This window comes from Ictalurus punctatus, chromosome 7 (genome assembly GCF_001660625.3).
Source record: "Ictalurus punctatus breed USDA103 chromosome 7, Coco_2.0, whole genome shotgun sequence".
Classification (NCBI taxonomy): Eukaryota; Metazoa; Chordata; class Actinopteri; order Siluriformes; family Ictaluridae; genus Ictalurus; species Ictalurus punctatus.
The window spans coordinates 2,389,202-2,411,345 of NC_030422.2; the positions used below are offsets into that span (position 1 = coordinate 2,389,202).

The 22,144-nt window shown below is 38.1% G+C and overlaps 1 protein-coding gene and 1 long non-coding RNA gene across 3 annotated transcripts in view; one reads left to right on the top strand and one right to left on the bottom strand.

Moving 5' to 3' along the window:
• LOC100304647 (leukocyte immune-type receptor 3) overlaps window positions 1–20,661 on the top strand; it is a gene marked incomplete at its 3' end in the record, with an annotated part of 32,047 nt that extends 11,386 nt beyond the window's left edge. Inside the window, 4 exon segments of the mRNA NM_001200207.1 lie at window positions 17,229–17,480; window positions 18,311–18,577; window positions 19,320–19,586; window positions 20,411–20,661. Of these exon segments, the coding sequence (NP_001187136.1) occupies window positions 17,229–17,480; window positions 18,311–18,577; window positions 19,320–19,586; window positions 20,411–20,661 (1,037 nt within the window).
• On the bottom strand, window positions 334–1,522 carry LOC128632948 (uncharacterized). Of its 2 annotated transcripts, XR_008396627.1 has the most exons (4): window positions 1,442–1,522; window positions 1,190–1,366; window positions 966–1,103; window positions 334–662 (listed from the first exon to the last, which is right to left on the bottom strand). It is a non-coding gene; the product is annotated as an uncharacterized LOC128632948 (long non-coding RNA). The 2 variants fall into 2 exon arrangements; XR_008396626.1 differs by having other exon boundaries at window positions 334–1,103.
• Window positions 20,662–22,144: the final 1,483 nt, after the last annotated feature.

Sequence of the window (22,144 nt, forward strand, 5' to 3'; positions counted from 1 at the left end):
ACATACAGCAGAACAGCAATCAGACACCAGGCCAGAACCCGAGTCAGTCAGGAGCTGAGGATTCTCAGTCAGGACACACTCCACTTCAGACCGGTCAGACAATGTGTCACATAATGAATACTTTCCTTATGTATATGTAGCAATGTGGCTCTTTTTTTTGCAACAACTAACTATACTATGGAGATCCTCATAAATCCTGCCAACTACGCCACGTGTAGCTATGCGACTCATTTGTTTCGTTTTTGTACCAACTACGCCACTGAGAAAACAGGGAAAATAACCCAAATAAAGACACGCAAGTACGTTCCACTTAGAACGAGCAAGAGGCATGGGTTTCCATACAAGAATACATTTTATTTTAAAGTTAAAAAGACTGGTCAAGAATTATTTAAAAGAAACAACATCCAACGCAGTCAGGCATTGGTCAAATAAAACAGTCACAAGAGGAAGTTAACAATAATCATAGGAGCACTGAGGCTTCCTGTATGAAGGGCAGGCTAGTACGACAGCACCAGCTATACAAAAGGCAAAAGCACCCCACTAATCAAAATCATACCCTCAAAATTCACCGAGAATAAACACAGCAATAATAATGACCCTTAATTAAGTAAAGACAAAGGTGCAGCAAAGAACTCCTCCCAGCCTCAGGAAGCACTCAGCTCCTACAAGGAGATAACAGAAACACACAAAATCAATTACAATACGCTCAAATCTGACAAACAACAGAATAAAACAAAACAAAGACAAACTTACTGTCACAAAAACACACAACCTCACACTCAAACTGATTACTGGTAGCAAGTTTACCAAGACTGACCAAAACCACTAGTACCACATAGCAGTATCAGCATAACTGATAAAGACTGTTACAACACAGTTAATTAAAGAAAACTCATATTAGTGACAGTAACCAACACAAAACAAAATAACGAAACAAAGCAGAACAAAATAAAACCAAATCAGACCATCAAGCAGCAAAACCAAACAGCAAGCAGCCCCAAAGCAACCAAGCAGCAACGTGGCTTCACGAATGAGGGGGAGGCGTTATACCGATATGACCACATCTCACTCAGCCCGCCTTAACGCATGCAAAATCGAGGACCCTAAGAACAAACAGGTGTTACAACCTCAATTAGGAATGCATGCAATAGAGTTTAGCTCGAGTAATAGAACTAAACGATTTACCTACCGTGATCCGATGACATGATACTCACAATGGAACATCCGAAAATCATGATAGCGTCTTTAATAGTTGTGACGGCAACAGCTGGTGCTCCGACCGGAGCTACGTTAAACTACCATGCTACACAGTTGAGAGCCCTGACGGCACACCACACATGCACAGTCTCGGCAGCCTAACGTCACTCTAAATAAATAAATCGCATGATAAGTGGACAACGCTAGCATCAAACAGCTAAGCAATAAAGCTAAAACCACATACCTCTGTAGTCCGTAGCAACGAAAAGAAGGCGTGGGTTTTCGATCATGACGCATTCCGTGAGGCCTAAACAACAGCTTATATACTATGGTAGGGAGAGAGCCCATTGGCCATGTAGTTAATAAGGATGACGTTTTAGTCACGGCACACCTCACTACATATACAGTAATTCAATATAAGATCATGTTCTTACTAACAAGCTAATTTAACAATGTTAATTTCAGTGGAATTGTTTTCAGAATTGTCTGAAAATTTCTCCTGTTTATTCTTTATTTGCACTCCTTTCTGTAGATGTGCACATTTATGCCACTGTGGAGAACGCAAGTAAAAGTGAGAGAGATTTCTTTATTTCATGTCAAATATTTCCACTTACACTAGAAGGAATAAATCTCAGATTAACACCATACAGTAAATACATCTCCTGTAGTGACGATCACATTGCACTGTGATTAGGTGACTCTGCAGCTGAACTCAGTGGGGCCGTTTATGCACAGGTCATGAAGAAAAAGGAGTCATACAAGAATAAAGGTGGAGTATTTTTATACTGCAACTTCACATTTTATATATAAAAAATATTTACAGTCTACAGTACATTCAATCATCTACTATACTAAAAATCTGCATGCACCTCCCATTTTAGGTGTCAGTTCCACTATAAACCTCAGAAAGAAAGGAACTACTAAAACCTGTTTATTATATAATATATTCTACATAATACCACATGTGCAAGGGATAATCCTTGGCTAGGTGTACATTACATGATTTTAATACACTACGTGGAGGCAAAGAACCACTCGATGTGCAGTTATACCATGGTCACTTGCCAGTACTGACAAGATAAATCTAACATTGATGTTTGCAGCACAGTATTTGACTGAAAAGATTAGAAATAACGGTTATTTTTTGTGTTATTTTATTTCCCTAAAGAGGCCACGTTAGGGAATACCGTTGCCATTAAGGTGTACTTGGTCTGCGACAATGTTTCAGTAGGTGGTATGTGTCAACATAACATCCACATGAAAGCTAGGACCCAAGGTTTCTCATCAGAATATTTCCCAGAGCATCACACTGCCTCCACTGGCTTGCGCTCTTCCCATAGTGCATCCTGGTGCCATCTCCTCCGCAGATAAGCGATGCACACGCACCTGGCCGTCCACATGATGTAAAAGAAAAAGTGCTTCATCACACCAGGCCACCTTCTTCCATGACACTCTGACTGGTCTGCTGTTATACAGCCCTATACACAGCAATCTGCGATGCACTGTGTTTTCTGACACCTTTCTAACATAGCCAGCATTAACATTTACAGCAGTAGTTTGTGCTACAGTAGCTCCTCTGTGGGATTAGAATAGGCAGGCTGGCCTTTGCTCCCCACATGCATCAGTGAGCTTTGGGTGCCCATGATGCTGTCGTGGGTTCACTGGTTGTCCTTCCTTAGACCACTTTTGGTAGATACTACCCACTGCATTACGGAGATGCTCTGATCCAGTCGTCTAGCTATAACAATTTGGCCCTTGTCAAAGTCGCCTCCATCACATCAACTTCAAGGACTGATTGTTCACTTCCTGACTAATATATCCCACCCCTGACATGTGCCATTGTGTGTGTGTGTGTGTGTGTGTGTGTGTGTGTGTGTGTGTGTGTGTGTGTGTGTGTGTATATATATATATATACACACACACACACACACTAAGCATCAGTAAATGTGCATACAAAATTTTTCAAGTTTAAAAATAAAAAATAATAATTGAACATGTAGTTCAAACCCATAACAAGGAGAAGTGACGATAAGCTCCACATTTAAAACTGTGTTCAGTTACATCCCATCATGCACCTGTAATTCTCCACACTGATCTCTTTTTCTTTTTCTTTTTTTTTTTTTTTTTTTTTTTTTTTACAAAGGTTGATTCAGATTAAAATGTTATCTGTGTTTGTTTTGTTCTGTTCACTGTCACTGCAGATGATGATGCTGGACCCAGTGATGTGATTTACACTGAGCTTGAAATCAAGCCACAGAAAAAAGCAAAGAAAAATCAGGGTAAAGCTATCTGTACATATTTATATAAATCTGCATGTACATTACTTTTTATTGTTTTCTGATTTATTAACCAATTCATATAGTTCATGTGTATTTAACAGTTGAGATGGCATTAATGACATTAATTCAGCGTTTCTTGTTTACATCTAGTGAAGGCCAGTGTAGAGTATGAAACTATTTATTCACAGCTGAAGCAGAACACATAGGTAAGACAAAATCTGTTCTATTTTCAAATCTCAAATTGAGATAGAAATACTTGGAGAGATCTTAGAATTGTATAGAAAACCTAGTTCAAGTTTTGTGCCTTGCTCAGTAGGAGTTCAGTCGGAGTTATAAACAGTTATAAATATAAATAGTGTAATATAAATGCTACAGCCTCAGTTAGATTGCTAACAACTTTCTAAATTACTACACCTAAAGCAATTCTAAAAGCAAATAATGTCAAAAAGCAGCTCCAGTGTCCCCTCTTCCTGTTGCTGCAAGCCTTACCAGCTGCTGGGTATCATGATGTAATCACAGCGGAAGTGAGTCAACTGTAGAAATGCTCTATAGCTCTTAGCAGTAGAAAATAGAGCTGTGCATTCTGGTACCTCTCACAGCTCAAACACTCAGTACACAAAGTGAGAGAGTCCTCTAGAACTTTCATTTCCTGGGCTTGATCTTTACTTTTAAAGAAAACTTCTAAACAAATTTAGGAAAACAAATAAACCTCAGTCTATAGAAAAAAAAAAAACAAACAACCCTATGGCAACCAGATCCCACAGCTGAACGTATAATGCATATTATGACAAATAAATCAGCTGCCTTCACAGTTTTTCACAGTAGAAACTGGGTTTAATACACTTTTTATTTGTACTATATGTATATATCTCCCACCACTACCTGGCCCTATAATTTTACATTCACAAAGACTCGTTTTTGCTGATGTATCATTAGTTACTGTGGAATACAGTGTGTGGATTAAACAAGCCCGTGTCTCTTGTTCAAGACGACATCAAACAATCATCAATTGTTGACTCTACTTCCAATCCAATTTTTTGGAAAATACCCTAGTAACATTTCTATTAATAAAAGATAAAGTGGTTTAAAATCACATCTTTGATGCATTTTCATGTAATTTCCTCCTCGTATAGTACACTGACACTCCTATAAGAAGTGCAAATATTGCAGTGTAAAAACATACATGACAGTTTCTCCTTAAATAAGCCATCACTATTTACTGCTTTATATTTAATAATTACTGTATATACTGAAATATAAATTTGCATTGCCTTTTAAATGTTCCTTAATGATATGCTGTTGGCTTAAAACACCAAAGTTTAACCATTTCAGGAACTAAAATCTAAAACAGCTGTAAATGTTCATTTACAGGTGCTGGAGGAGTGAATACACAACTGAACAGACGAGAGAGAAGAGAGAGAGAAGTTCATCATGTGTGCAGTGACAGTAAAATCGGAGTGAGATTGTTTTTTACAGGTTCTTTGCACTTATTTGGTTTAAAATGTGTGTGGGGGGGATTAAGAACGTGTGTATGGACAGCATTAAGAAGTATTTACAGGGTGTATTTTATTGATTACTTGTGCCACTATTAGGACTGGTTGTAAAGCAAAAGGATTTAGTAGTAATAGTAAGAGTAATAAGTCAATGTGACTGAACTTTTATTCTTGAAAATGTTTTTTCACTCATGTGAGGGGCTTCATCATGTCATCTGTGTGCAGTTCACACCACCAGAACTCTAAGTCGTTATGATCACATACAGAGATACACTGATGTATTTTCCACCACACGGTACAACCACAATCTCCAGCCTACAGTTAAAAAGATCATGTATCATTTCATCATAACAAATATCACTTCATGGTTTCATTGTATTAAGCAACACTTTAAATAAATGCGTGCAGATATCACAAACCACAACAAGATGAATATCTATCACAAGTCCTAAACTGTGTGCACCAAATGTGTCTGTAATGTCACACGTCTTCCAGAAACTATCGTTTTAATGTATTTTTATCGCACTGTAACAAGCCTGTTAGAAAAGTCATGTGCATAGAGTGTACAGTTTTATCTCCAGCAAACGTTTGTACTCATCTCCATCCATGTGGACATAAGCAGTATCAGTATATGTAAAGTTAGAGGTGCTCAGTACAGTGCAATCTCTCAATTTATTTACTTGGTATTTTAATTTATTTTTTTTTTCTTTGGTTTAAATTTGTAAGCATTTCAGCAATTACAGTTGTACTTTTAGGTCACACAAATGATATCCTGCATTAAAATATACATGTATACAAAGCAGCTGTATTTTATTAAGGGGCGTTATTCACTGATTAACCTCCAGTTGCTTTACAAGTGATGACGTCCTATGAAACAATGCATATATTTATTCTCATGCATCATTATTGTTGTACTCTACAAGAAAAATACCTGCATTGCAGTAGAAATCATCAGCTCTGTTTCTCATTAATATTACGTTTAAAAAGTGGCTAAAGCTAAACAGAGAGCATGAAAAATTTCAGATGAGGAAATATTTTATCAATCCTGCATCACACAGACTGTGAATAAAGTCTACTGTAAGATATTGCAAATTTAAAAACAAAACAATCAAACAACAACAACAACAACAAAAAATGCATTCATGTGTTTTCTGTGTAAAGTGGTCATTTTATTACCTTTACGCACTTGTCAAAAGATTACAACAGTGCCATCTTCTGGGTATAATTCATTTTAGAAAAGTCTATGCATTATTAAATTCTATGTCTTTGGAAATGTACATTTTACATTTGTTTTTAATTTGTTTTTGTTTTTTTGTTTGTTTTTTTTGGAAATACTAATGGTTAATGACCACAAACACCATTAACTTAAGTGAATAAAAGGCAATAATCAGCAATATGCGTTCACACACATGACTTTATCTGAAGGTTTCATTGATGCAACATGACACTGAGTTGTTAGAAAAGATATATGTAGTGACGCCATTGTCTGATGACGTTAAAGGAACTGATGAACCGGTTCATTGAAACAAACCGTCCGAAAGAACGGGTTCGTGGAAATGAATCAGACTTCCATCAGCCGCCGCATGTAGGGAAGCAGCCCGCTTATTAAACTGAAGCTCCGGCATGAACCATTATAAAGAACAAATATCAGGTAAGTATGAACACAACAACCTCACACATAAAGATAAGTATACAACATCATAAACATATAGATATGAACATATAATATGATCATAATGTGAACATACACACATATTAACCACCTTCCTCATGTTCATTTCAATAAAAGTCCCCCTTTTCCCCCAGACCCATAAACACTGGTGCAGAAATAGGACAGGAGTTTATCTCCTCCCTCTTGCTGTAGTCTCGGCGGACTGGACCCGGAAGACGGACGCGGACAATCTACAGCACAAACAAAGACAGACTATACAGACACGTCAATAAAGATGTTCTGTTTTAAACTTATCTGGTGTGTGTAGTGTGAATATTGGGGATGTGGATCAGCAGGGAGAAGTAATATGTGATAAAAACCTGTGTGTGTGTGTGTGTGTGTGTGTGTGTGTGTGTGTGTGAAATGGAGCTGTAGCGCAGACCCACGTGTGCAGTCTAGACAATGACTAAACTACTGCGTGTGTGGGGAGGTGATGTGAAGTTAACTAGATGGGCGGAGTGTGAGTGCTGTCTTGTCTTCTGTCACACAAACTTCTATGGGAGGTCCAGATGACTTGTAATGAATAATGAAATAAGAAAAAGAGAATATAATATTATTGTGAATGAAGCAGCTTCACACAGATATAAACCAGTCAAGTTCATCTCACCAAATACTGTAATAAATAAAAGGGGTAGATCAGGGTGCCCAATACGTCCGGTCGATCTCAAAGGAAGTGCTGGTAGATCTCCATTAAAATAAAAATAGATGTTATGGATGATGTAGAGGGCAGCCAGTCTGAGATCTCGTCTTTTCTCTCACCATGCGTGTGCGATCAAACGCGCCAGCGCTAAAGACTATCGAGCGAAATCACTGAGTTAACTTTCCGATTTATTCCTCCTGAAGAAAGGGTACAAAATGAGAGAGGTAGCGGGATCAAGCAAGAAACCGAAGACTCATCACTTCCATGCGGAATGGGAGGATGATTTTTTTCACGATGTCATATTCGAAGTGCGTTTGTCTGATCTGCCAAGCTACCATTGCTATTCCCAAAAAGGGGGATGTGGAGCGGCACTTTAGGACTGTTCATAAAAACTACGATTCTCACGACTGACTTCAAATGCTAAGGCGCCACCGAAGCGTCGTTCCGGGTGAGTCACTCCATCATTAAACACAAGAAGTCATCCCAAGACGGAGAGGTGATAAAAGAGGCATTCGTAGACGCAGCTGACTCGTTGTTTCGGGACTTTAAAAACAAAACCGAAGTATTATCTTCAATCAGAGCTCTCCAGCTATCAAGAAGTACAGTTCCACGGCGCTGTGAAGTCATGGCCGAGGATTTGACACAACAGCTTTGGAAGGACATCACAGACGGCGCGTGTTTCTCACTGCAATCGGACGAGTCTACGGACGGAAGTGATACAGCCCAGTTGTGCGTTTTTATTCGGATGTTGTTTACAGACAGGACTGCAAAAGAAGAGTTGTTAACGATGCTGCCCATGAAAGAAGACACGCGGGGAGAGGACATTTTTCAGTCTTGTAAAGACTTCATTGACGAAACCCAGCTCCCAGTGTGCAAACTGATATCAGTCACCACGGACGGTGCGCCCGCAATGGTTGAGCAGCGCAAATGGATTCATCGCCAAGTGCAGGGAAGACGATGCTTTCCCTGACTTCCTGAACTACCACTGCATAATACACCAACAAGCCTTATGCGCAAAAATGCTGAACATGAAAGAGATCGTGGATGTGACAACAAAGATCGTCTGTTCTATACGTGCTAGATCACTTCAAATACAGCTGTTCGTGCGCATCTGGAGAAGGCAGACTGCGACCACTCTGAGCTCCTGCTACACACTGACGTGAGATGGTTTAGTAGGGGTAAATTCCTGCAGAGATTTCGAGAGCTCTGTCCGGAGATAAGCGAGTTTCTTTTTGCATGATATTTTTACATGATATCCAGAGAATTTTTGTGAATTTTTTGAATAAAATATAAAGGTTTTTCACAGCCTACTTTGCTCATATTTACCAAGGGTGCCAATATTAGTGGAGGGCAGTGTATATCATGTTTTTACTTGCAGTACCTTGTAGAGCCAGTAGGTTCACACAGCACAGCCGAGCTCAGATGTACAGACTCTAATCTATGAAGATAAAGTTTTTGCAAATGGCAGTGATACAGTTTAAGACTTCCTGCTTCATTGTGTAGTCTTATCTGAAAACTGTACACAACTGCACATTATCTCACGTCAGTCATTTCAGATCTGATTTACATTAAAAAATAACCATTTACATCTAGCAATGAATGTTGTGATTAATTGACGTTACTACACAAAGAGTTTATTTGTTCTTATTTGTTCGTCAGCAGATATGTGATTTTAAATGATTTTAATGATTACACAGTTTAAATGTTTAGCAGTTAAGACATGAAACATTATTGTGGTTTGGTTTATATTGTAGTTGAGCTGTGTGAGAAATGAGGAAATGCTGCCATTCACATTCTCAGTAATGCCAAAATTAAAACAGTCACACCTGCATGTTCTCACTCTAGTTTCTGTGGTAAACACTAACAGCACTCAGTGAGCTGAGCCAATAATAAAAGATAAACATAATGCTATATGTCACTGCAGCATACATTAAAGACCTAAACATGAATTAGTGATGGGGATTAATAAATATAAAAGATCTGAACACACATTGACTATGGGGATTAATAAATATAAAAGATCTAAACACTTGTTTATGGGATTAGTACATACAGTCCCCTCTGAAACTATTGGAACAGCAAGGCCAATTCATTTGTTTCTGCTGTACACCTGTAGACCTTTGGATTTAATATCAAAAGATGGATATGAGACAAGAGTTTAGAGTTTTTATTTCTTGGTATTTACATCTTGGTGTTAAACATCATAAAACATAGAACCTTTTGTATCAGACCAAACAGTTTTTAGGTGAGCAAAAGTGAAGGAACAGATAAGTTGAAGTAAACTGAAGTAAATAACACTTAATATTTGGTTGCATATCTCTTGCTTGCAATAACTTCATCAAGCCTGCAGCTCACTGACACCACCAAATTATTAATTCCCTCTTTTGTGATGCTTTTCCAGACTTTTACCAGAGTACATATCAGACTCTTTTCACTTTTTCCATTTAATTTGTTTTCATTTAAAACTTTTTTAGATTTCAATAGCATTTTATTTCTCAAGCCTATTTATTCAGTACCTGTCATCAGCATTACTCAGTACTTGTTCATCTCCAGAAAAACACCTCCTACTTTCACATGAAGCTTTACAGATTGTTATCTTATCATTTGCTCGAACCATGTCCCCCTGTAGATCTCGTCTGTTTTCCCACTGCAGTTAAGCAGGGGTGAGTTTGGCCATTACCTTCATGGAAGACTCTCTGGGGAAAACTAAGCTTGCTGCTGGAAGCAGCAAAGAGAGCATGGGGTGCTCACTCTGTGGGGTGCTCAGTGTGGGTCCTAATGCACAGTCTTTGGGATGAGACATTAAACCAAGGTCCTATGGTCATTAAAATCCCAGAACACTTATTTTTCTGTATAACCCTGGTGTCCTGGTGAAATTCCTCCATTGGCCCCCATCATGGCGCCCTAATAATCCCCATCCCTGAATTGGATACATCACTCTCCTCTCCACCAATAGCTGGCTGTTCTGGCTGTTCTGGGTGTTCTGGTGTATCCAGGTGGATGCTACACACTGGTAGAGGTTGAGGAGGCACCTCCCCCCCCCCCCCCCCCCCCATACAATACAAAACACTTTGAGTGCCTAGAGAAGCCTTACACTGATCTAAGGAATTATTATTATTATTATTATTATTATTATTATTATTATTATTATTATTATTATTATTATTATTATTATCCAAATATAATGGATGAAAATACACACAGATTTATTGGAAAAATCTAAATCTTAGAATCCCTTTCACTGATCACATCTAGGTTGTACATTTAAGAACCCCATTTTGTGACTAGCAGAAGCCCTGCCTCCCAGCTTCATAGGAGGTTCTGACATCATGTCCAGTGAACTTTTCTGATCTTTATGGAATGCATCAAACCCAAAACCTGAAGTAAATCTGACAGAATAGAAAAGTTTCTTGATTTAGGAAAGACCTCGTTCTTTTAAAAGTGTTAGCTTGCTTACTCAATCAAACGAGATAAAAAGCTTTACAGAAAGGTCCACTGGATGTCTTGTTGAGATCAGTCATGAACCTGAGTGAAGTAGCAGAGGAACTGTACAAGTTCAGGAGTTGAATAAAGTTATGTTCTGCAAATTGTTGTTATAATTTCTGGGTTCACCTGAAAAGATCACATCAACTTTGACCAGAACGGAAGTCTTTCTCACTTTCTCTCTGTGTGTAAGAACACAGGAAGTGTAGTGTCTTTAACACAGACCACTGATCAGTCAGTCCTTCATCAGAGTGACAGGATGGAGCTCCGTCCACTCCGTGTGATGATCTGTGAGTAAATGTTTTCTTTGTGTCTTCATTAGAGTGAGTGGCGGCTTAAAACAATATGTTCAGATGAAGTCTAATGTCCTGTGTGATGAGGTTAATATGTGATTAGAACATTTTCGTAAGAGTCTCTGATATGATTGTTGGATCAGTGTACATCCATATCAGTTGTGTGAGTTAGTTCATTTGAGTTGAGCCCTTGTGAGAACTTTTTTTTTAATTATTTGGTTACTGAGGTTAAGGTAAGGGTTACATTCATATATAGAATAGTGTTAGTTAGTTGCATTAATAATGATATCAGTGGGAGCGTACAGTACAGTCCCCTCTGAAACTATTGGAACGGCAAGGCCTATTCATTTGTTTCTGCTGTACACCAAAGACATTTGGGTTTGCGATCAAAAGATGGATATGAGACAAGAGTTTAGGATTTCAGCTTTTATTTCCTAGTATCTACCAATTGGGTGGTCTGAAAGAAATGTGCTATGTTCTATGTCGTTTAACACGTCTACATATAAATACCATGAAACAGAAGCTGAAATTCTAACCTCTCTTGTCCTTTTCATCTTTTGATCTCAAACCCAAATGTCTTCAGACTGCAGCAATAACAATAACTCGGCCTGCTGTTCCAATGGTGTCAGAGGGGACTAAATATTTTTTATTTTCAGCATAGTTTATGTGGATTGCTGTTAATTGGGTGTGTCCTCACTGCAGCCTGTAGTGTAATGACATTAGATTAGATATACTACGTACTGGATGTTCTAACCTTAACACTAACCCCAACCCTAACCATAGATGGATAACAGTGATGTACTGTGTCTGCCGTTGGTGCATGCGTGTTACAACATACATTACCTAGTGGATAAAATCCAGTGTGTCACTACGCTACAGACTGCAGTGACCTTTTGGTTAATTTTAGTGCATATGTGTGGAATCTAAAATCTACCATCTTCAAGATTTGTGTGTTATTTTGGGTTGTAGAGTGTATGTGGTGATGTGGAGTTTTTTCTGAGCGTGAATCAGATTTTGGTTTGTGATATTTTCGTGGGCTTTTATCATGGATGAACATTTTCTGTTTCTTAGAAGGTATGAAAGGAAGAGTACAGGAACATGTTATGTTGTTACTTTTAAATAAATAAATAAAAGATAGTGTTGATAAGTTGTGCTTAAGTGTGTGTGTGGTAAGAACTGCGGCTGCATCCGAAAAGGCATACTGTGACAGGTCTACTGCATTAGATTCAGTAGCCTACCTGCTGCATTAGATTCAGTACCTACTGCATTAGATTCAGTACCTACTGTATTAGATTCAGTACCTATTGCATTAGATTCAGTACCTACTGTATTAGATTCAGTACCTATTGCATTAGATTCAGTACCTGCTACATTAGATTCAGTACCTTTTGCATTAGATTCAGTACCTGCTACATTAGATTCAGTACCTATTGCATTAGATTCAGTAGCCTACCTGCTACATTAGATTCAGTACCTGCTACACTAGATTCAGTACCTACTGCTCTGTCGTTGATACAGTACAGTACTGATCAGTAGTAAGTGGTAAGCATGAATACAAACCAGACATACTACTCGGCACCGATTCTGACAGCTCATCTGTGCCAGTCCCGTTGCATTATGGAAGGATTCTCAACCTTTTGTAACTAAACCCCCTGCAAGCCTCCCCTATCATTTGGCATGCCCCCCATCCCCCCTCCATATTAGAGGGGACCAGGTATAATAGTGATCTATTTTATATATATATATATATATATATATATATATATATATATATATATATATATATATATATATATATATATATATATATATATATATATATATATATATATATTCTATAATCTGTTTTTGATAGATAGATAGATAGATAGATCAATAAAAAGATAGATATAACGGACAGGTATTGAACCTGAATGATATGAAATATTTCTGAACACTATAACTACTTTGAACAGAGAACTAGACTGTAATAACATGGACTATTTTACATGTAAAACATCTTGCATTACATTCGTCTTATATTCTAAAAACATTCACATTGAGACGAATAGGGACGAAGGGCGCGTCTCCTTATCCATGACATTGTTAAATCTCCGTCTCTCACCCAGATTGCTAAATTTGTCTGGCCACTTGTGGGCCACATACTTGCTTTAGTTCTAGCCCAGTATACGCCTGGGTCCCCGGGCCAGAACCGGCCCACACACTGCAAACCGACACACACAATTTCCTCCAGCCCAGATCCGGCCCACACACTGTAAACCGACAAGCACAATTTCCTCCAGCCCAGATCCGGCCCACACACTGCAAACCGACACACACAATTTCCTCCAGCCCAGATCCGGCCCACACACTGCAAACCGACACACACAATTTCCTCAGGCCCAGATCCGGCCCGCACACTGTAAAGTGAATTATATTGTTTTATTTGGCCCGGGTCTGCCCCAGGCACTGTAAGACAGATCTGGCTGAGAGTCGGCTTGGTCCCCGGGCCAGATGTGGCCCAGAAACTGCTAAATGTACTTCATTTTAGTAGGGAAACTCAAATTCAGCCATTTAATAAGATTAAGGGTTTTTATTAAACATTAACAAATACACTACAATATGAACATTTATTAACAACACACTTTTAAAAACAACAAAATAACAAATAAATATATTTACAGTATATTTAAAGGCAAAAACAAATTATCTCTCTCTCTCTCTCTGTCTCTCACACACACACGCACACACACACAGCTACCAACACACGCACACAAAAATTCAACCACTTAAAAACATCAAGGACTTTTATAAACAATTAAAAATACAATATGAACAATATGAATTCATATAATATGAATGTAATATGAAGATTCATTAACAAATAACAAAATAAGTTAAACAAATATATTTACTTTTGGTAAAGAAAAAACATATAGAGAACATACAGTTGCGATCGGAAGTTTACATACCCCTTGCTGAATCTGCAAAATCTTAATACTTTTAACAAAATAAGATTGATCATAAAAATCCCATGTTGTTGTTTATTTAGTCCTGTCCTGAATAAGCTATTTCACATAACAGATGTTTACATATAGTCCACAAGACAATAGCTGAGTTTATGAAAATTACCCCGTTCAAAAGTTTACACACCCTTGATTCTTAATACTGTGTCGTTACCTGGATGATCCACGAGTGTGTTTATGTTTTGTGAGAGTTGTTCACGAGTTCCTTGTTTCTCCTGAGCAGTTAAACTGCCCCCTGTTCTTCATAAAAATCCTCCAGGTCCTGCACATTCTTTGCTTTTCCAGCATCTTCTGTATATTTTAGCCCTTTCCAACACAGGCTATATGATGTTCAGATCTGTCTCTCACACTGAGGACGACTGAGGGACTCGTACACAGCTATTACATAAGGTGCAAAACATTCACTGATGCTCGAGAAGGTGACACGATACATTAAGATTCAGGGGGGTGTAAACTTTTGAAAAGGGTGATCAGTTTAAATTGTTTATTTATTTAAAGATCTTATTTTTTCCATTTAGTACTGCCCTTCAGACGCTAAATAAGATACTTAAACTGTGTGTGTTCATTAACCTGTGTGTGTTCATTAACATGTGTGTGTTCATTATCCTGTGTGTGTTCATTAACCAGTGTGTGTTCATTAACCAGTGTGTGTTCATTAAACTGTGTGTTCATTAACCTGTGTGTGTTCATTAAACTGTGTGTTCATTAACATGTGTGTGTTCATTAACAAGTGTGTGTTCATTATCCTGTGTGTGTTCATTAACCTGTGTGTGTTCATTAAACTGTGTGTTCATTAACATGTGTGTGTTCATTATCCTGTGTGTGTTCATTAACCAGTGTGTGTTCATTAAACTGTGTGTGTTCATTAGCCTGTGTGTGTTCATTAACCTGTGTGTGTTCATTAACCTGTGTGTGTTCATTATCCTGTGTGTGTTCATTAGCCTGTGTGTGTTCATTAACCTGTGTGTGTTCATTAACCTGTTTGTGTTCATTATCCTGTGTGTGTTCATTAACCAGTGTGTGTTCATTAACCTGTGTGTGTTCATTATCCTGTGTGTGTTCATTAACCTGTGTGTGTTCATTAACCTGTGTGTGTTCATTAACCAGTGTGTGTTCATTAACCTGTGTGTGTTCATTATCCTGTGTGTGTTCATTATCCTGTGTGTGTTCATTAACCAGTGTGTGTTCATTAACCTGTGTGTGTTCATTATCCTGTGTGTGTTCATTAACCTGTGTGTGTTCATTAACCTGTGTGTGTTCATTATCCTGTATGTGCTACTGAGCTCAGGTTTTTCCTCATATATGACATCATCCTGCAGGCTGTATGTATTACACCACAGCTCTAGTGCACAGGAGCGCCTTTCTCATGTGAGACACAGAGAAGGAAGTGTGTAATCCAGTTTCAGATTAGCAGATGTGGATCAGATTAAACATGAGACAGTAATGAGCAGCATAGTGACCTGAGTGAAAATAGCTTTTTCTAAACTCCATTCATTACTGAAACAGGTCGATATATTGCATTTCTTATAGCTGAAGTGAAACTAAATATAGATTTTTTGCAGTATATGACATTGTTCTCATTTGTGTTCTTAAAGAAAAGAAACAAGTCAGCGTTACATCATATTCTCTGTTCCTCTTCCCTTTTTAGTGCTTATTTCACGTATCCGAGTCGGACAAGCTCAAGGTGAATTATACATATTTTATTGCCTATGTTGTGTACATGTTGGATTTGTATTAAGGTGGAGAAGATTGTTTGTACATTGTCATGCAGAATGTAAGTTGTTTACATTGACAGTGTGTGTTTGCTTTTTGACTTTTCCAGCAGTGTTTAAACCAGTTCTGTCTGTGGAGCCGAATTCACCTCAAATATTCAGAGGAGAGACGGTTACACTCACATGTAGGATTTCAGGTTGGAGTGGACTGTACTACTGGAACAAAGATGGTGGTTATAGTCACAGTTCTGCTGAAAATTACTACACTATAAAAGTAGATCAGAGTCACAGATACAGATGTTACAGGTCTATTTATAGACGGTCAACGGCATGGAGTAATGAAGTGACTCTCTCAGTGATAGGTACATGTCTGATCTTACACTCCTGTAACATGCACTGATACACATAATCATTACAAAACACACTGATTAAATATCAGATGATCAGAGAAGGGTGTGTTTGACTGGTTTGATGTATTTGTTGTAACTGTACAGAGAGACCAAAAGCCGTTCTGACTCTGCAGCCTGATGGACAGATATTCAGTGGACAGGAAGTCACTTTCACATGTGAAATACGAGGACATGCAGACACTGAGTGGATGTACAACTGGAATAAAGATGGTGTCCAAATATCCTCCTACACTGAGAACAGGAAATATTCATTCACTCCTGTAGAGTCTCTCAGCGCTAAATACACCTGCAGCGGACGGAGAAGAAGCGACTCTCAGACCTCAGAGACCAGCAACACTGTTACACTCACTGTGTCAGGTGTGTGTGTGCGCGTGTGTGTGTGTGTGTGTGTGTGTGTGTGTGTGTGTGTGTGTGTGTGTGTGTGTGTGTGTGTGTGTGTTAATCTCTTCCTCACACCAATATTTAGTAATTTCAGCATCACATCACTACATCTGATCTGGAAGATCTGGAGTAAAGAGCAGCTGTGATATTTATAAATATTCACACACACACACCGCTAGTACTTAGGGATGTCATTCACCTAGAGTCAATGTGAAGTCTACGTTCAGTCAACTCGTTTCTCTGCGTTACCAAGCCGATCTAGTTAGTTAGTCTTCTCGTGATCCTCGACCCCTGTTTCCGGTTTCGACTACGCTCTCTGCCTGACCCCGTTTGTGTTGTTCGTCCGGTCGCTTGACCTTTGCCTGTCTTACGACTAAGTTTCTTGAACTCCCCGATCCCACGCTCTACACCTGCCCCCGCTCCTGCTTCCGTGCCGACTCGAGGTTCCTGACAGATATTATAAGACCATGTTGTCCATGTGATAAAGTCACACAACTGTAACTGTTTAACAAATGCTGAATATAAATGCATTATTAGACACAAATCATCTGATTAAGATGATAAAACTCTTGTTTATGTTGTAAAGAGGAAAACTTTAATATCATCATCATTTCATATCAACAGAAAAACCCAAACCGACTGTGAGAGTGAATCCTCAGCGCTCCGTCTACACTGGAGACAGAGTTACTCTGAACTGTAATCTGCTGTCTAATGGATGGACTTTCCTCTGGTACAAAGATCGAGTCCAAGTAGCTGAAGACACCAACACACTCCATGATACAGTCTCTAATGCAGGAGAAACAGTGTATCAGTGTAAAGCACGCAGAGGAAACTACGACTCAGAGCTCAGTGATACAGTTACACTTACAGTTAGAGGTACGTCATGCTTTCTACTCTCTCACTGCATGTTTTAAGTTATTTCTTATTATATTTTAGATATTTATAAAGCCTGTCATTCATGAAGAGTAGAGCAAAAGTTAAAGTACCGCTGAGTGTGTGTTCATCAGGAAGAGAATCTCTGTTATAAGAGATACAGACTATCAGATATCAGTGTTATGTAGGGATAATAAATCTCATGGTAGTAGAAAGATGGAAATTATAATTACACAGCACTCATGTTAATCAGACTCATGATGGTGTTTATAACTGTAACTGAAACACAGACATTAGTGCTGAAACACTCACTACAGAATATTAAATTATGATCAATATAGAAAGAATGTACAGTGTGTGTCTGATACCAGAGGCCTTAAAGCTACACTGTAAATAAATCACCTGCTTCGTCTCTATAAGTGCTGACTAATCACTTTGGAAATCATACATAAGAGACCTGGAGCCAGATCACATCAGGATCTCGAGTAATTGTAGGATTTTTTTTCTTTTGCTCCACTCTGCTTCCTTACCAATGACCAAAACATGGAATTATACAGAATAAAATGTGATGTCATGAATCACCTTTCACTTTATTAAACAGATCTGAATAATACTTTACTATAAATACATCTAACACAATACCAAATGATTAGAATCAGGATCTGTTGAAGACGCTGGACTTTTTGGTGCAAGTGGTTATAACTTGTCCAAAACATTTACATGTGTAATGTTACATTCTTCTCCAAAATCTTCTAGACTCTCTACACTCATGAAAACCAATCAATCAAAAGTATACTAATTATTTCAGGAAATATTTTAATATCTTTATACAGTGCTCCCAAAACCTGTGGTGTCCATAAATCCTGATGAACAGGTGTACAGAGGAGAGACTGTCACTCTCAGATGTGACCTACAGGATGAAGAGGACTCTGACTGGATCTACAGCTGGAATAAAGATGGTTCTGGTGTCAGTAGTGAACAGGAGTACAGAATCAGTAGTGCTGAAACATCTCATGCAGGTAAATACACCTGTAGAGGAAGAGAGAGAGGAGGCTCACACTCCTCACACACCAGTGATGCTGTTACACTGACTGTATCAGGTGAGTGTGTGAGTTTGTTTTATCTTATCATTAATTATATATAACGAGATTACCACTCTGTATGATTTTATTTATTTATTTTTACATTTGTTGTCCATCAGATGCAGCAGAGGCAGTAGTGAGTGTGTCTCCACTGCGCTGGCTGACTGAAGGAGACTCAGTGACTCTAAGCTGTGAGGTTAAACACTCCTCTACAGGCTGGACATTCAGCTGGTACACAGAGGTTCCCTCCAGAGACAGTCAGGGTTCCCTCAGGTACAGTACAGCGCTCCTCTCAGACAGCAGCAGAGGATCTGGAGGCTCCTACACTCTCAGTCCTGTTACTGTGAAGCACACAGGAGTTTATATGTGCAGAGCAGAGAGAGGAGAACCAGTCTTTCACACACGGGACAGTAACCTACAGCCACTGTGCATCACTGGTGAGGAAATAAATCAACAATAGAGTTGAGTTGGAGTGTAGCAAATGTACATTTATTAATATTAAGTGTTGTATATGTGCTAATGTGTTGTGTAATAACTTTATTTAAACTCCTTAGTGAGGAATGTGTAAAGCAGCTGAATAAGCACCTGATAGTAGATTTTTATTCGGATATCATTGTCTAATCAGAGCAAGTATTAGTCCTGTGGTAATTTTAATGTTACACATGTTTAATAAACTGTACATTAAAATTAACATCATAATAATATCAAAATACATGTTAATTTTCAGAATAAGATCTGAATTATAATGTGTGTGTTTCAGGTGAATCTCCTCCAGTGTCTCTGATCATCAATCCCAGCAGAACTCAACACTTTACTGCTGACTCTCTCTCACTGAGCTGTGAGGACCAGAGTGACTCTACTGGATGGACAGTGAGAGGATACACACACAGTGAGGCAGTGTCTGATTGTTCATCAGTTTCAGGATCTACATGTAACATCAGCTCCCTCTCTACATCACACACTGGAGTTTACTGGTGTCAGTCTGAATCTGGAGGACGCAGTAATCCTGTCAACATCACAGTGCACCGTGAGTCTTCAATGTTCTCATCAGTAATAGATGTACAATATACAGGAATAAAGATAACACTTTTATAATCTACTGAATTGGTGAAAATAAATTATAATATTGTTATAAAGAAACTGAGTGCAGTGTCTAGGGTGACACAGATTTGATGTTTTTATTCAGTCGATTCTAACAAAAGACCAACAGATAGCGCTGTGTTCAGGGCTGCAGAGATCTGAGACACAGAGGTTTATACACACATCTGCACACAAAGATCAGACTCAGAGAAGAAAAAAGAGGAAAAAAGAATACAGAGAGATGAGACTTTTTGGATGTCAGTATCACCTTTATCACTAGCATAAAGAACAAGGTAGACAGAGTTGAGCAAGACACACACACAAAGCAGGCGAGAGAGAGAGAGAGAGAGAGAGAGAGAGAGAGAGAGAGAGAGAGAGAGAGAGAGAGAGAGAGGCATAAATACGTTAGACTTACATAAATAAAACTATTATCCCCGTATAGAAGTTAGGCTGCAGAGGGTAAACCTAAAAAAGCCTCTCACAATGTTTTAACAATAAGAATATAAACAGAAATAAGAATAACTCATGAAGACTAGTTTAGTTTCAGGATGTTAAGAATATTACAGTGAAAGCTGCTTTCACATCTGAATGTTACTGATAAAACTGGCATTTAAGCACATTTTCTCTTTCACACATGAAGACTCTGTGAGCGCTGCACTGTGTACACTCTCTCTGATATCTACCACTGATTTACTGTAGCTCTCTGTGTTAAAATCATTACTGTATTTTACACACTTTCTGATTTCAGTGTCTTCTTTCTCTTTCCTACAGATGGTCATGTGATCCTGGACAGTCCTGTCCATCCTGTGACTGAGGGACATCCTCTGACTTTACATTGTTTATCTCGCAACTCAAATACCTCAGCTTCTGGTGCTGATTTCTATAAAGATGGTTCAGTCCTGCAGAACAAGACTACAGGAGAGATGACCATCAGTACTGTCTCAAAGTCAGATGAAGGTTTCTACCACTGTAAACACCCAGAGAGAGGAGAGTCACCCAAAAGCTGGGTTTCAGTCAGAGGTGAGAAACCTTGAGAGAATTTCTTTTTATTTGATTCTCTTTTTAATAAGTTCATATGCACAGTGTTTTCAGCCAGCTTTCAAAGTATTTGATTCCTTTTGTAACATTTACATTTAAAACATGCAGTGATTACTACTACTACTACTACTTCTTCTACTACTACTACTACTACTACTACTACTACTACTACTATTATTATTATTATTATTATTATTATTATTATTATTATTATTAACAACAACAACAACAACAACAGTACATTTGAATTCTGTAGCATCTAACACTCAAACTGGCTGTAAAAAAAAAAAAAAAGACTATGAAACAGGCTGGCAGGAGGAAAAAGAGGTAATTTTTGTGTTGGTACAAAATGTATGTTTTAGGATTAAGGAGGTACAGTTAAAGGCCTAGAGGTGGATTACGGCACTATATATATATATATTGTTCATTCTTGCCAGTCTGGTCATTAGGAGCCACTAGTAGATCAGTACTGGTGGATCTAAGACTCCAGGGTGTAGAGTGTTACGGCGAGGTCATGTACTGTGTGAGAATTAAGAGTGTGTTTGTTTGATTCTCTGTGAGATGGGTAAACAGTGTTAATGATAGAGTACAAATCTAATCTGTGCTTGGTACGAGTAAGGACTACAGCAAACATATTTTCAAACTAGTTTAAGTCTATTACATGCTTTACCAGAAATGAGAATGAAGAGGAAATTACAGGAATATTACTGTAACATGATGAAATCATTAAATTCAGCATCTTTCAAACTAAGTAAGGGTCAGATCTGATCAAATATAAACAAGCGATTGTTGTGAGTGACCTAATGCAGAGTTCAAATGAAAGTGTGTTGTCAAAAATTCTGTCTAGATTGTGAACATTTGTAGACAGTTTAACAGAACTGTAGTGACAGCAGGTTTTTTCATTTGTGTCTTTTTCTTTCCTCAGACTCAGGGTCTGGATCCAGTATTGATATAGTATTTGTGTCTGTGGGACTGAGTTTAGCCTTGCTGTTCATCATCCTTTTACTGATCCTGCTTTGGTGGCACAAATCCATCAAAGGTCTGATAACTAGTTTTCACTAAATTGCTTATAATATAATCAGTACTTCTACAAAGATTAGTCTATAAAACATGAAATAATATACGTTACACAAACATGGACATAACAAACATGTTAACAAAATGGTCTATGACTGGTACATGACACTTTTCAATAATTACTCTCGTTACACAGTATTATACACATCCATAATTATCATTAAAATAACGTACAATGCTTAAAAATAGAAAAATAAAACTAATTAACAACATTGTACTTGCAAGTACACAATTTGGTCCTTATTTATTAATCTTTATCAAATTCAAGTCTAAATGTTTTCATAGGCCAAACTAAAATAAATTCCAACCAGATTTACACGTTTTAGCATTGCTGGTTTTCTTCATACTCATGTGTATGATAATTAATTCCAATCAGCTGTAAACTGAATC